Genomic DNA, 16,220 nt, shown 5'->3' with positions numbered 1-16,220 from the left:
AAGGGATGTACCGAAAATACTGCATATCTTGGGTTCCTAGATCCTGTATTGTCCCAGGCCAAGCTCCATTTGTTGGCTAGCACAGCCCACAGTTCTAAAGATCCCCAAGGCAGAGGGAGAGAGTACAAAGTTTGTTCCCCAAGCAAAGCTGCAGATTTGTGTTGCCAGGAACCTGCAGTCTACATTATCCCAGCAGAAGCTAAAACAAATCTAGTCCATAGGATTAAATGGCTGCGAGCATGGAACTGAGTTGACAACAACAGTTTGCCACTAATTGTTATTTTCTGCCGTATGCTAAGCTAACATTTTTCCCATGTGAAAATCAAATTATAGCCAATGACAGGTGTTGACTCCCAGAAGAGCCGTTTGGGCACAAGCATTCCCAATGGCAAAGGTACAAGCAGGAGCCTGAAGTATACGCCAGCTTCACCTTTCTGCTAAATTAGTGTTCTGTTAAAAAAACCAAACAAATAATATTTTGAGGTTTCAGGATTTTTAATGTAATACGGCTTGACAGCATACAGTGCTGATATGCTAAAATACTCAATTCATGTTTCCTCAATGGAAACTTAAACTTAACAGACTCTGTAATTCATAGCTTACAAACAGCATTATTCATACAAAAAGCTGTGGAGATGATGACATTTCTCTAGAGTATAACTGTAAGTAGATAATTTACAGAATGTTTGGGAAACATATTCAATCTATGATTCTGTGTATTAAGAATGGAACCCAAAACTATCAACAAAATGTGTGGTTACTTGATTTTCCAGATTTAGTGCATATTTAAAAAAAAGTGAATTAACCATGAATCAATTACAGACTTAAAAAAAAGCACATAATCACCACCTCTTTTGGGAAAGCAGCCTGGTTTTTATAGTAATTTATTGCTGAAGTAATACCACCCATAAAATATGAGCTCATCATATCCAAGACCCTACTATATATTTGAAGCCAGTAAATCAAAATGTCAGCTTTGCTTGCCGAGTTTGATTATGGTATTTGACAGCTCTGGATTCCTTCATTTATCCACACACAAGATAAATCACAGGCAGCAATTATTAAAGCATCTTCATACTGCCCTGCCAAATGTGCCTCAAACCTAACTTGAAGGGACAAGTCTCTATGGTTAATTCTCCATGTCCAATCTGTCTAATTTCTCTGCTAAGGTTGCCATCATGTGTCTAGCCTCAGCCATCCACAACAGAGCTACCTAATTTACTTCACTGGGGCTATGCTATTAAGGATCTGGAGCAAAGATGCCCATTACTTTCAACTGTGACAGGACTCCTGACCGCTACACGTCTTCAACCAACCATTGATTTCCACTTATGCCACTGATGGGCCAGACATAATTTAAACAAGTAGCGTAGAGAAGAAAAAATGTTTTTCCTTATCAATTTTCCTCCCACCTCATTGCCTTTCATTTTCCTCCTCTATCTTCAATTACAAATATAAAGTAACTGGCTAATTTGTCTAGAGGCTGATCAAACAGATATGACAAAAATTAGATTTTATAAATATGCAACCCTTTGACAATAGAAGGAAGAGAAGGTTTTACAGCCTGCTTATTTGACACAAAATGATTCCTTGGTGTTTTAAACATTAGGCACCGTAAAATAGTTTCAGACACCTTAATACATGTATACCATGCTTTGGCCACACGGGTATAGCACCATCTCTTGAAAAGATGCTTAGCTTTTAATGTATTTTTGCATGCAAATATATAAGAACTTAAACTTTAGGATAGCATTCTCACAACAAAGTCTGCTTAAATTATGTAAAAAATTTAAATATTGTAAACCAAAGGCAAAAGGAGTCTTTTTTATAACTAACAATATCATATCTCTGTTCATTCAAAAATGTGCAGTGAAGGAAATCTTTGGTTTTTCAATAGAATTCATTCCAACTTCCTTTCATTTTTACATGGTTACATCCATGCCTTTTAGGCCATAACACACTGATGTTTATTCAGAATTAACCACTACATTCCCAATTTTTAAATGATAATTCATCTTTCCACCCTTGTAAAACCTAATTATTTATATCTTCATTGAAGGTACTATAGTTTAAAAGTTGTTGTGTACTTGCCATAAAATTTTAAATTCATTTTAAGAATGAAGTCTGAATTTTTAAAGACCTAAAACATGATTTGTGGTAGCGTAGAAGTGGGCACAATAATAGGGGATTATTCTAAAGAAAAAGTTGTACATTGTAAAACTATGTACAGCATGATGCAAAAATCTCATTTTTCTCCACATCACCTATATATGGCTTTTAAAAAAATTTACTGTATTTATCTTTTACTGTATTTATGTTCATTTTATGGACACTGGACAGTTAAGTCAGTTGAATTATATAAGTCACTGTAAATAGACTGTCCAATTCCTTAGAACATGCTTTTCCGTCTGTTATGGTCTAACGGTCAGCACTGCGCAATCAAGTATAGTGCAATTCAAAAATAGCACAATGAAAATAAAAACTAAGTTTTGCAATATTTCAAAAGAGTCCACAGCTGTTATGTACAGAAACTGAAGTGACTTTTGTTCGCTAATTTGTTTTCCTAGCTACAGAGCTCTAAATATTTCTCTTTAAAATAAATGGCTTGGAATAACAGCATGAATCTACTACCCAATGCAGATTAGACACTACATTTGTTAAGTTTCTGCATAACATGTTGTGATGATGGAACAAGAGGAACTTTGTCAGAGTGGAAGGTAAAGATCCGTCTAGTACAGTGGTCACTATTTCACAGGAAGTATGGTTGACTGCTGTTTTTAGTTTAACAGAATTTCTCAGTTGCAACCTGCCACAGAAGATTACGTATATCATTTCAGAGCTGCACAAGGCTGCTTTTCCTATACACACTACCAGCATTTCTTAAAGAATGCATGTTCACTACTGCTAGAAAACTCCTATGTCATTTAAGATATTTAGAGATACATTTTTATACAAGAATATAATCTAAAACAATGCTGATGAACACACTAAATCAATCTAAAGATGTCCAGTTTAAACACATCAGAACAAAGTACAGTCTTTTAGAATATTCAGAAATGTAAGCTACTTTGGAAGCTTTTTTTTGGTTAGTACAGATGTTGATTTTTCAAGACACCCACCCTCATCTTTTAATTAGTTCTTCTCCAAATGTATTGGAGGGCAGAAACAGCCCTTATTCAATTCACGTTTTCATCAGAAAAGGGACGACTTTTGGCTTTATCAAAGTATCAAGAAAGCATATTAGCCAATCAAGATAAAAAGGAAGAACTGCAACTTTGACAGCTGTGAAAGATTTATGTTCAGTGTATACGAACAAGAAGGCTGAAGTAATAGCTACAAATAAGAGTCCAATTGTTCTGTGTGAAGAATCCCTTTTCTCTAAAACATTGTTCTCAAAAATATACAAATCCCTCCATTTAAATAACCATCCCCAGCTTTCCTATCAGAAACATACTCCATTGTTTGCCCATTGATCCCTTCATGTATCATCCTCTGAATACAGACAACTAGTCCACTGATTTCAAAATTTACATTACTTTAGTGGAAAGTATAGCTAAAGTCTTGAATACAAAAACGTTCTAAAAAATCTGATCTTGCAAAGTCTGGTGCAGTTACTATGTCTCAAATTGAAATAGGTGATGCATTCCACACAGATCTAAATATAACTTTACTAAAAAGGAATGGGGTTTCCAGTCTTTTCCCTTCTACCCAAGTAAATGAAGTCTGAGATTGCCAACACCCATGATGAGCAGATGAGCCTTGAGGACCTTTGAAATCTCCACACAATGCAATTCTAGCAGCAGCAAGGTTTACTGGTTGTCTCCTTCAACCCTTCTCTTGCGAACTGTGTCCATAAGAAAAGAGAAAATACAATTATAAATCTGTAATAATTGTCTAAGGATCTCCACAATATCTCAACAGCTAACAGGACAATTAGTAGTAGTTAACCTTTTAAACTACAATTCTTTCAGCTATGTAAAATTTCATTCCAAACAAACAGTTAATTAATATTTAGCACTATTCATCATTTCAAATTTGCTTATTAGCAACTCTGAGTACCTTATTTCGATACTCATGAACAATTTAAGATTTATATGGTAAGAATTAGAGTATAATAATGTCATATCACTTGAAATTTGGTGAGCAGATTCAACAGTTATTCTTGACTTCATATATACCATTCTCTAGCACTGTGCTTAATTATAGTTCTAATTAGGAATATACAAAAGCTTCAGAACACTCTAAGACTTGGTAAAAAAACTTTACAATATTAACACATGTTCAGTAATCTGATAATCTTCAGTCCATTATCAGAGTGAATAAATTTTCAGATCTCTTAAAACAATAAATTACACAAGGGACGAACAAAAGATTGGTGAATAAAGTTACTAAAACTCACATGCTATTTACAGTCAAAGAATATGCAGTATTGACTGAATGATTGGAGTACGCTTAATGTTTAAAGTAAAACCCTGATGTTCTACGTAGCGTATAAGTGAAATAATCAGTTTGTCTTGCATTTTCTCTTTCCTGATCAAATTAACATCTCCTTTTTTGAGTAGATACAGTGGATTTGAAAATGGATTAAAAGTTTTAAGTGCCTCAGGTTAGACGGGATGTTTCCAAATTATATTTTTTAAATTAGAAGTTACTATATATTTGCAGAAAACAAACCAAATATTAACAGTGGTTTAAATACTTAATCACATGATATATTAATAAAAAATATAAATGTATCTGTTACAGTTTTATATAAACCAAGTTGTCTGTCTTCCGCTTCGGTTCAAATTAATGAACTGAAAAGTTTTAATGCTATATTGTAAAATCAGAGTGGGATAATCATTTTTCACTGCTAGAAAAGATACTCCACTGATGCTCGAATATGGAGTTTACAAGTTTTAGTACTTACAGAGACCTACCATCAAAGTCTAAAATGTACTTACTCATTTAAAAAGTAACCTACAAATATTTAAACTGTTGCATTCTTAGGCTCTCACATTCATCTCCATTTTTTTAGTTTGATTGCAAAAGTAGATGAAGTGGTTCATAGTGCTGGGCCTTCTCACTGTAGTCCAATCATGCAGTTAGAAATAAACTGGCACAGGGTCTCAAGAAACAAGAACAGCGGTGCAGGACAGCATGAGAGAAACATGAGGAGAAAAGGTGTAGAAAATTTGTCAGAAGAAACGTACAAAGACAGTGATGTGAGACTAAACATTTCAGTTTCAGTACTCAATACCCAACTGGGTATTCACAATAACCTGTCTCTGTAGCTTCAGGGCTGGAGAGATGAAAAGGCTTTTGCAGAAAATTTTACTCGTATACTCCAGACTAAGAAAGCAAGAAAAAAAAGGCAAGATATCAATAGAAAACATAGAAATAGATTTTCAGCAATTAAATGCTAAAATCAGAACTGGTGAAAAAAACAGGAAAGTTCACAACTAGCAGAGAAGCACTTGAAATATGATGATACAAGAGAAAAGATCAAATCAATTGTTCTTAAATGTAGGCCATTTCAGAGGTAGCTATGTAGTATGTCAGGTGCCTTCATGCTTCCTTCAAATGATATCTTTCCTCCTGTTCCTCTCTCCCTGGCCTTTCACAGCTGCTCATCTTCCCCACAGACAGCTTTCCTCAATGGGAGCCCCTGGCCCCTATCACCGGCCTCTGAAACCTCAGGCCTCTGCTCTCAATAGGTCCCCCACTAAGTTTTTTTGGACCCTTGGAAACTATTCTGGCAAGCACCTGCCCCACTTCCTGTCCTGAAGAGATACCCCTCCTGAACTATGGGGTGTGTGGGTGCATAACCAGAAAGAGGAACCACTTAGTAAGGAGAAAAAAAAGTAAAAAAGGTAATTCTATTTAATGTGGGAAATTTAGTTATTGTTATTTAGCTGGAGGCTTTAGTGTAGGTATATATAATGCATTACCTGAGTTCTTACATTATGTTCATAACTAAGCTGCCTCATTCAGTTAGCCACATCTGTGGTGATGAGTCCTGGAACCCTGGCAACAGGGATTAATTTAGTCTCTGCACTGGCCTCCCAGTTCACAGTAGCTGCAAGATAGGGGATATGCCCTTTACTTGAAATTAGGCAACTATCCACTATCCCAAGTCAATGGGTTTGGATGATCAAGTAACAGGGTTCTTATTCATTTTTCCTATTTTGCATGTCAGAACAAAGCCACCATCAGAAATACTCTTCATCCTTTTGGAATCCAGGAGCAAACACCTTCCAGAAGAGACAAGGAAAGTTGATTTTTTAAAAATTAGTAATCTCAATGTATCCTTTAAAGAAATACTGAATCTTATCCAGGACAAAGCCAAATGTATATGAAACTATAAGGCATGTTCTGCTTATGTCTTGTCTGGAATTCTTAATTTTTTCTAGTTTTAGAGAATACTGAAGAATTCTGGACTCTAGCCTGGGAGCCTGGACAGTCTGAAAACTGAATAAAAGGGGGAAATTAAGAGAGGAAAAAAAAGTAGGAGAGTAGGACTCAAAGTAAAGGAGAAAACTGGAATAGAGTTATGTGTGTATCAGGGGCATGTCATAATTAAAACACAAAGCAAAAACACTATCTGTGCCATTAGCTCATTCAACAGTCTACCAGAGAGGTCTTACCCAAATCATTATTTTTTGTGATAGCTGCAGCTGCCCTGGTTCGCGGTCCCTGTTGTGTGAAATGGTATCCAAATTTAAGGATATTTGTGTTCTCCTCAAGCATTTTGGCAATTTCCGTTTCTACAGGTGTTCCCAACTGCTGCCTCTGTTAACAAACATTACAACTTCAACATATTCATATTCATTTACTACAAAAATCTAGAATATTTTTAGTATACTTAGGTGACAAGTAGTCCTCTTCACATCTACTGATTTGAAAGACATGACAAGTTCAGACTACTGGTCTCTCTCTCTATTTTAAGAACCAATCACCAAATTAACATGGCACCAATTTCAAGTGGATACCTATTTGAATTTTAAATCAAACTTATGAAGCTTCCCATCCTCATACCCCTCAGTTATACGCCTTTCTTCTCCTTCCAATTGTTGGCTCCCTCTATATTTGATTGTCTGAGGCCTATCTGCTGGCCCTAATGATGGCACTCTTGCAAGTTTCCCCACACTCTTGGGTTTCCTAAAAGGTTCTGTGCATCCTGGAGCACAGCAAACAGGGTAGCATTCTGGGGCTTTCAAGTCTGTAGCATCTAGTAAGATACTAGTAGCTAGAGAGACATTTCTGGACCTGCTAGACTAACATTGTAAAGGTAAAATGGAGCAGAAAAAATTTACTCAGCCCAGCATGAGAGTTCAGTTAAAGGGGTTTATGTAGACTCACCCATTAAAAGCAAGTTTTTCCCCCTCTGCCACCACAGAGTAAGAGCAATCAATTGTTTAACAAATTCTGTGTAATAACCAGAATCTCTCAGTGTTTAGTTAGAACACTAAGTGAATCCGGCAAGAAAGTATGTCAATAAATTTTAAGAAGTAAAAAGACTGACTACTCCCATTAAGATGCAAAAAAGATGCACATATCAAATTATGTTTTTCTGTTGTAGTAATATGTTTCAATTACAAGACAGCCTAGGCACATGGACTCTTTTCACGTAGAAACTCAGAATATACTCTACAGTTAAAGTCTTTATACTGCTTATTAGTTAAACAAGCTAGTTTATTCAATTTAAAGTACATCAGCAGCATCTTAAACTAAATATTTAAGAATATTTTGTTCTTTTTATTCCAAGCAATGGAATCTACAGGGCAGTTAACCTAAATTTTCCATGCTCCTCACTTGAGAATGTCAAGCAGTTACCCAAAAGGGAAGTCTATTCTTAAATGAATAGAACTATAACTATATAAAAACCATAGAAATGTAGGGCTGGAAGGGACCTCAACAGGTCATCTAGTCCAATGCCCCCACCATACACAGACCATCCCTGACAGGAGTTTGTCTAACCTGTTCTTAAAAAACCTCAAATGATAGGGATTCCAGAACCTCCTTAGGTAACCTGTTTTGGAGAGGCTTAAGAGTCCCTAGGGAATTCTCCCTCAGAACGGGAATAAGCCCCATCTCTTGCTCTGACATCTGAGGATCTCTCTAGACAAGGATAAAAAGGTCTGGTTTTAAAACACGTTAGCAAACATTTAAAAACCCTAGGCTAGACATGGCACGTTGTATTTTAACATGTCTTAGCTGGTCAGAGTGAACCACAGATTTCCTCTCCCCTCCCACCAGCGTTCACCCTGACCAGCTAACACACGTTAAAAACAGGCTTTGACCCGTGCGCTCTACATCCCATGCAGTGGGATGGCTCTCTAAAGTATCCTGACCCACTCTACTGGAAGGTAGAGAGGGAAGCTGTGTGACATGATAATACCTGTCCAGCCCAGCCTTCTTCCATTTCATCCTGTGTTTTAAAGGCATCTCTCAGCTACTTTAAATATTGCTGATTTTTTTCATCCCTCCTTTTAATCTTTTTATTTTGGGTGGTCAGGAGGATTTCCACCTAGCCAGCTGTGATCTCCACCAGACAGTTAAGGGTTTTTAAAACATTGTACATAAATTAATGTATACATACTATTTTTCTCTTCCCCTATCCTTAATCACCATATAAACTACATAGAAATAGAACATTTATTTTTCATGGGTTCATCTCTTCCTGCTCTATTTTAAATCCTAATTCTTCATTTTCAATATCCCCACTGCTTGCTTGGGAAACAATCTGAATGATAAAAATTAATGAATAAGCGATGAAACAAGCAGCCCGTCATTTCCCAAAAGGCATTTAGTCTGCCTTCTTCAATGGATGGAAGTGTCCAGTAGAGGAAAGCATAGGAAGAGACTAACAAACATTTACATTTATTTAGATACAAAACTGTTTTGTTTTTAATTAAAATATATTTGAAAATGTCATGAATCAGCAGCTGTTTTCTCAAAGGTAAATCAGTCTGATAGAGTAGATAGAGTGAGAGCACAATTCAGCTTTGCTCACCTGGTTATCGATTCTGACCTCTGACAGGGTTTCATTCTCTTTTAGTGCATCAACCAGTGCCATAATGCCAACCCCAGTGATGAAATTTGATTCTATATTTAGACTTTTCAATTTTTTGTTCACTCTCAGCATATCTGCAAAAGCCTTGAAAAGCAGGAAAAAGTAATGAAAATTAAATAGCAAATTGTACTACAGTAAACTTAACATACAGGACCAATGGAGCTATACTAATTTACACCATCTGCGGACATGGCTCAAAATCGGCAACACTTTATAGGTTCTTAATGTAATTTCACAGCCTTTCATCATTCATTTGAGACTGGGGAGAGAATCTTTAATCAGCCTTTTCCAATGCAAACAAGTTTTCATTTGCATAGTACACAATTAGGAAAGAGCCTGCATCTTACACTTGTTGCAAACTAAAAACCTTCACTGAATATAAATTGTCTCTAATTAGCACATTGGCCCAAATCCACTTTATACGCCTTTGCAGAAAACTCTTCTCGGCACACAATGCTAAAGATTAAAAAATAACTGACTTCTTGTTTGCTAGCAGGTGAATTAGATTTGAGTGATGTAGAGCCAGGAGATTTGATTTCCAAAATACTAATAATCTCTGCCCATTTGATCATATAAAATACCAGAGTCCTGCTTTTAGTCACCAATACCCAATAAAGTACATGTAATTAGAAATGGTTGGAAAATGCCATTTTGTCAAAATTAAACTTTCCACGGGAATGCATTTATTTTGACAAAATTTCCAGTAGAAAAAATTGAAACTGAATTTCAATAAGGTCAAAACATTTTATTACATTAAGTTAAACTGTAGTGAATTAGGACCTTCAGGGTCCATTGTATTACAAATGAAGTTGTGTATGTGTTATTGTGGAATTGTGTGCAAGTCCTCTAGGAAGAGGGGGATGCTAATGTAATTCCTCCAGTTATCAGCCCTTGGAAGCCACGTCCTCCCAGAAGTAGGCATATACTAGTTCAAACTGGATTCTACAGGGACCAGACAGACAAATAAATGTTTTTTTGGACAAATAGCATGGACAGGCCTTCTTCCTGACCCAGCAAATGGACAGGACTGCTGGCCCATGGGGGTCCCAAATCCTTAGCGAAGAGTTGGAAGGTCCTACTAAGGCCCCATAAGACTGTATGCTTGTTCTGAAAAAAGAACAGGAGTACTTGTGGCACCTTAGAGACTAACAAATTTATTTCAGCATGAGCTTTCGTGAGCTACAGCTCACTTCTTCGGATGCATAGAATGGAACACACATTCTATGCATCCGAAGAAGTGAGCTGTAGCTCACGAAAGCTCATGCTGAAATAAATTTGTTAGTCTCTAAGGTGCCACAAGTACTCCTGTTCTTTTTGCGGATACAGACTAACACGGCTGCTACTCTGAAACCTGCTTGTTCTGAGTTGAAGCTGTGATGAATGTTGAAACCACAAGGAAACCACTTGGGTGAGGTTCTGAAGGACTGCTCCTGCAATAGTCCATGTTGGAAGGGGTGATCTTGGTAAGCTTATTAGCATGCATGTAGATTCTTTATTTGTTTTTAATACATCTTCTCTGTAGTGCTTTTACCTTAAGGATAAAATAGGCTTGCATTGGAAGTGCTGTATGGTACCTTATAACTGTCCCTGAAGAGAAAGTAAGCAGGCCTGCTTAAGTAAGTAAAGTAAGCTGGGATATCCTAGTATAGTCAGATGCATATGCAGCTTGGAAATACTCCGGTTAAAAGGGAATACGATGTGTGTCTCCTCTCAAGAGAGATGACAGCCAGGGGAGCCTGAAGCCTAAAGTGGAGGCTTTTGCTGGACCAAAGAGGAGGAATGCCCTGAACTGTGACATCTTAACACAACAGTTCTTCAAACTGAGGCCTGCATACACCACAGGTTCAGGGAATGAAACTGACAACTAAGCAGTGGTGGACTGGTTGTTGGGAGGGGAGTAGGTCCACACGAGGCTCTCTCACGAAGTGGTCTAGAATGAAAGAGTTGAAGAACCACTTCCCATTCACCTAGTAATTTTAACGCAGTGTTGCTATAGCCGTGTCAGTCCCAGGCTTTCAGAGAGACAAGGTGGGTGAGGCAGTATCTTTTACTGGAGAAGCTGGTCGAATAAAAGATATTATCCCACCCACCTTGTGTCTCTAGTAGGTGCTTTCAGAAAGCTTCTTTAACTTCAGGGTGCTAAAGGAAAAAAATTGTTTTCCATCCTCTGGAATACCAGGAGGTTTAAACAGCTTGCAGTTCAAATCAACCCCACTTCCCAACCCACAACAAGAGCCTACTTACAACAGCAACAGGGTCATTGCTTCGAGTGGCTGCAAGGCTGAAACTCTTCACATGGGTGTTGGTTTCCAAAGCCTTAGCAAATTCTTTCAATGTTGGAATCGGGATGTTCTTGAATTAAAAATAAAATATACGTTTTGTACATTACATTATATCCATTACAATGAATATTTTCTACTCAGCTCTTCCCCATTATCATCATCTTTCTACAGAGAAATATACTGGGCTACCACTTCTCCCTTACTGGTATCAATAACCAAGTCCCACAGCACAGGCTTGGATGTGGATGAAGGGCAAAATCATACGCTCGACTCTTTGCCTTTTAAAAGCACCTATATGCTTTCTTTACTGTACTCAAGCCAATACCACATTAGAATTAGACTAGAATATCTTGATCTGTAAAAGCTACCAGAACAAGAAAAAGTGTACAAATTGAATATTCTACTAAATGCCTGTCTGCATATTAATCAGTATCTCATTAACTTCTTCATATTTCACAATTTGAGAAACACTAATGAGAAAATGGAATTAATAAATAGAAATTACTTCGGAACACAAAGTAGATCCAATTACTGAACTCTAGTTAACTCTATTCTGTTATACTAATTCAGGAACAACTGCTAATTTAGAGTTAGAAGTATGGTTTGGTGTACTAAAACTGAATGGAATAATTTTGGTCCGACACTGCTAAGAAATTTGCAACTCACTGTGTATTTGTACATTTTACAGGTGTGTATAATAGCAGGGAGTTATGTCTGATATAATGTACAAAATTCCCCATCCAATTTTCTGCTCTTAGTGGAAGCAATAAGAAATATGGGTTATTTTTTGTGCGCCAAAAATGTTATGATTCTGTTCTGATTTATCTGAATAAGTGGGAAAAAAACCCGATTCTATTTTAATCTTCTTTAAAAGTTTGACAGCCAAATTTATGACTAGAAATAACCAAAACTACCACCAGCATCTTTTATATGACAACACAGTAAGATACTATATACAAACATCACTCGGTTTCTAATAACCATAATTGATAACACTCCTCCATGAACAGAATTAAATAAAAATTTTAATTCAAAGTTTCTGATTTGAGATCACATACACCACACGTTTATTGGAAAAGTTGCTGCATTTACAAATTAGCCAATCAAAGATAGTTTTAGAAGTACACAGCTCAAGACAAAGACTGGATTATTTATTTTTAGAGAGATGCTCTAGATCAGTGGTCTCCAACCTTTTTACACACAATATCACTTTTTTAATTTAAGATCAACTCCTGCCCCTTCCCCGAGGCCCCGCCCCACTCACTCCATTCCCTCCTCCCTCCGTCGCTCCATCTCCCCCACCCTCACTCACTTTCACCGGGCTGGGACAGGGGTTGGGTGCAGGAGGGGCTGCAGGCTCTGGGCTGGGGTTGAGGGGTTCAGAGTGTGGGAGGGGGCTCCGGGGTGAGCCTGGGGCAGAGGGTTGGGGTGCAGGAGTGAGGGGTGAAAGCTCTGGGAGGGAGTTTGGGTGCAGGAGGGGGCTCCGGGCTGGGGTGCAAGGTGCAGGCTCCAGCTGGGAGGCACTTACCACAGGCGGCTCTCAGACGGCAGCGCAGCAGGGCTCAGGCAGGCTACTTGCCTGCCCTGGCCCCACTCCCGGAAGCGGCTGGCTGCTGGCACGTCTCTGTGGGCCCTGGGGGGGGGGGTGGCAGCAGGTCTCCGTGCACTGCCCACGCCGCCCTTGCAGCTCCCATTGGCCGTTTCCCAGCCAATGGGAGCTATGGGGACAGTGCTGGGGGCAGGAACAGCGTGCAGAGCTGCCTCCCCCTACTGTCCCTCCCAGGGGCAACAGAGAAGTGCCAGCAGCCAGCTGCTTCCGGGAGCAATGTGGGGCCAGGGCAGGCAGGCAGCCTGCCTGAGCCCCACTGCACTGCCAGACTTTTAGCAACCAGAAATCACGATCGACTAGCAGAGGCTACAGGATCAACCAATCGATTGTGATCGACTTGTTGGTGGACCACGTCTCTAGATCAAAAGAAATTATTTTGAGGAAGCCCTATGTCTTGTGTTACGCAGGAGGTCAGTCAAGATGAGCACAATGGCCTTGGAATCTATGAACCTATAAAAGCCACATTGAAAAGTTATTTGTAGGTGAGAAAAACAATGCAGTTATTGTAGCCTCCCAACAATTACCTTTATATTGTTCAGATTAACTTCAACAAGACGAGAGTCATTATCTTTAATCCTTTGCAAACTCTCCTCTACATGTGTGGGATTTGGTGGTTCATCTGAAAATGGTATCGTCCTTTCACCTTTTACTATGTCTGAAATGTAAGACAAGGAACATGAATTGGACACCTTAAGTGTAATAAACGGTACACATACTAGTTATTACATCTAGTCAGCTAGTCATCTGCCAAAAACTTTTAGCCTCTGCCCATCCTGCCAAAAACCAAGCAACATCACACCACGTTGTCCTCTTTTGGCCATACTTTCACACAGTAACTTTTTTTTTTTTTTTTTTAAATACGTCCTTGTGTCACATCCACAACAGTTTTTTTTTGAAAAACAGATAGGAATTGGATTACAAAAGAAAATATTAAAACCCAGACTCAATCACAAATAAAATACATGTTCATTCATTCCACTTTTACAAAAAGTGAGTATATTTTATCTCTTTTTATTAATTTCTACCCTTTCCACAGCTCATCTAACAATTTAATATTTTATGTACAAGCTTACTTTTGACTTGGAAATGAAATGCTTTTTCTGTATCAAGAATATAAGTGTAACATATTACATAGCTTATGCTGCAGTAGCAAAATGACTGGATACTTGGTATTGTACACAGGTTTTTAATTTAGATCTTGACTATAAATACTCACCTGTGAAGCTTTCATTGCTGACACCATTACTACTTCCTACTATGTCACAGAACTGAGTGTTTGTTATCAAGTTGTGCATTCCCAGGATAGCTGTAAGAAAAGAATTTTTAGTGTTCCCTGATGTTTAAATTCAGAAGCTGAAGAATATTTGAGAGATTAATAATTACATCTGGTTGGAAAATGTCAGCTGTTCAGTGAAAAGTGTTTGCCATTTTATTACTAATTCTAATAATTTAAAGCCATTAAGAGGTTTCTGACTTCTATTTGGCCTGCCTCTTTTCAAAACAGCCATCAAAATCCCACCAATAGACATCATACACCACAGTCAAGTGTGCAGTTCAACCCACATATAACAGATGCACATAATTACATTGTTTGCTGCTTTGTCTAAAGCTAGCTTTAGAAGGCATATAGCACCACGTTCCCACATTTGAGGAAGGGATGTAGCACACATTTCCTCCAAAAAAGCTGCCAGTTTGGGGGAGATCTTGCTTAACCCATTTCTTACTTCTTCAGATCCAAAAACAGTAAAATGGTGAAATATTTGGGGGGGGGGGAGATAATTTGTGCAATGCTTTTTCTACAAACCTCCAACAATGTGTAACATGACATGGTTCAGTTTCTAAGGGTATGTCTACACTACGAAATTAGGGCGATTTAATAGAAGTCGATTTTTTAGAAATCGATTTGATACAGTCGACTGTGTGTATCCCCACTAAGCACATTAAGTTGGCGGTGTGTGTCCACAGTACCGAGGCTAGAGTCAACTTTCGGAGCGTTGCACTGTGGTAGCTATCCCACAGTTTCTGCAGTCTCCACCGCCCACTGGAATTCTGGGTTGAGCTCCCAATGCCTGATGGGGCAAAAATATTGTTGCACGTGGTTCTGGGTACATGTCGTCAGGCCTCCCTCCCTCCGTGAAAGCAATGGCAAAAAATCGTTTCTCGCCTTTTTTCCTGGGTTACCCATGCAGATGACATACCATGGCAAGCACAGAGCCCACTCAGCTCACTGTCACCATATGTCTCCTGGGTGCTGCTGGCAGACGCTGTACTGCAGTGCTACACAGCAGCATCCCCTTGCCTTGCCTTGAGGATGGCAGATGATACAATACGACTGCTAGCTGTCATTGTCGTCCCATGGGAGCTCTTGGCTGACCTCGGTTAGATTGTTTGGGGGCGCCTGGGCAGACATGGGTGCTCCTGGCCAGCCTCGGTGAGGTCGGTCGGGGGCGCCTGGACAAAAATGGGAATGACTCCAGGTCATTCTCTTCTTTAAGTTTCGTCTAATGGAGATTCAGTCCTGCCTGGAATATCATGATAGCTGGAGGCTTCTGCCTCAGGTTGCTCTCCCAGTTGGCAGCACCGAGCAGTCGGACTACCCCTGCCTACCCCTTTCTCCCATGGCTCATGAAGCCTGGACAGTAGTAAGGAGTTCAAGGCTAAGCTAAGCAAGTGCTAGGCTAGGCTAAGCAAGTGCAGAATGGTGGTAGAATGTGCCTTTGGACGTTTAAAAGCTCACTGGCACAATTTACTGACTCTGTTAGACCTCAGCGAAACCAATATTCCCATCGTTATTACTGCTTGCTGTGTGCTCCACAATATCTGAGCGAGTAAGGGAGAGACGTCTATGGCAGGGTGGGAGGTTGAGGCAAATCGCCTGGCCGCTGATTACATGCAGCCAGACACCAGGGCAGTTAGAAGAGCACAGCAGGGTGCGCTGTGCATCAGAGAAGCTTTGAAAACCAGTTTCATGACTGGCCAGGCTACGATGTGAAAGTTCTGTTTTTCTCCTTGATGAAAACCCGCCCCCTTGGTTCACTCTACTTCCCTGTAAGCCAACCGCCCTCCCCTCCCACCTTTGATCTCCGCTTGCAGATGCAATAAAGTCGTTGTTTCAAATTCATGCAGTATTTATTAATTCGTCACACAAATGGGGGATAACTGCCAAGGTAACCTGGGAGAGGTGGGGGAGGAGGGAAGCACAGGGGTGGGGTAGTTGTAGGGGCACCCCCTAGAATGGCATGCAGCTCATCATAGAAGCGGCAGGTCTGGGGCT

General features: G+C 39.2%; 1 protein-coding gene across 1 annotated transcript in view; it reads right to left on the bottom strand.

The window, feature by feature from the left end:
* Positions 1 to 476: 476 nt before the first annotated feature.
* Positions 477 to 16,220, bottom strand: part of LOC123377755 (tropomodulin-3-like) — a 61,991-nt gene continuing 46,247 nt past the window's right edge. The window contains exons 5-10 of the mRNA XM_045030992.1: positions 14,163 to 14,252; positions 13,471 to 13,601; positions 11,300 to 11,407; positions 8,996 to 9,139; positions 6,627 to 6,771; positions 477 to 3,844 (exon numbers count right to left, since the gene is read on the bottom strand). Coding sequence (XP_044886927.1) covers positions 3,810 to 3,844; positions 6,627 to 6,771; positions 8,996 to 9,139; positions 11,300 to 11,407; positions 13,471 to 13,601; positions 14,163 to 14,252 — 653 coding nt within the window. The 3' untranslated portion in view covers positions 477 to 3,809. The remainder of the gene's footprint in view (positions 3,845 to 6,626; positions 6,772 to 8,995; positions 9,140 to 11,299; positions 11,408 to 13,470; positions 13,602 to 14,162; positions 14,253 to 16,220) is intronic.

This window comes from Mauremys mutica, chromosome 9, assembly GCF_020497125.1.
Source record: "Mauremys mutica isolate MM-2020 ecotype Southern chromosome 9, ASM2049712v1, whole genome shotgun sequence".
Taxonomy (NCBI): domain Eukaryota; kingdom Metazoa; phylum Chordata; order Testudines; family Geoemydidae; genus Mauremys; species Mauremys mutica.
The sequence above is the reverse complement of the archived record's forward strand: the minus strand, read 5'-3'. Positions and strand labels throughout refer to the sequence as shown.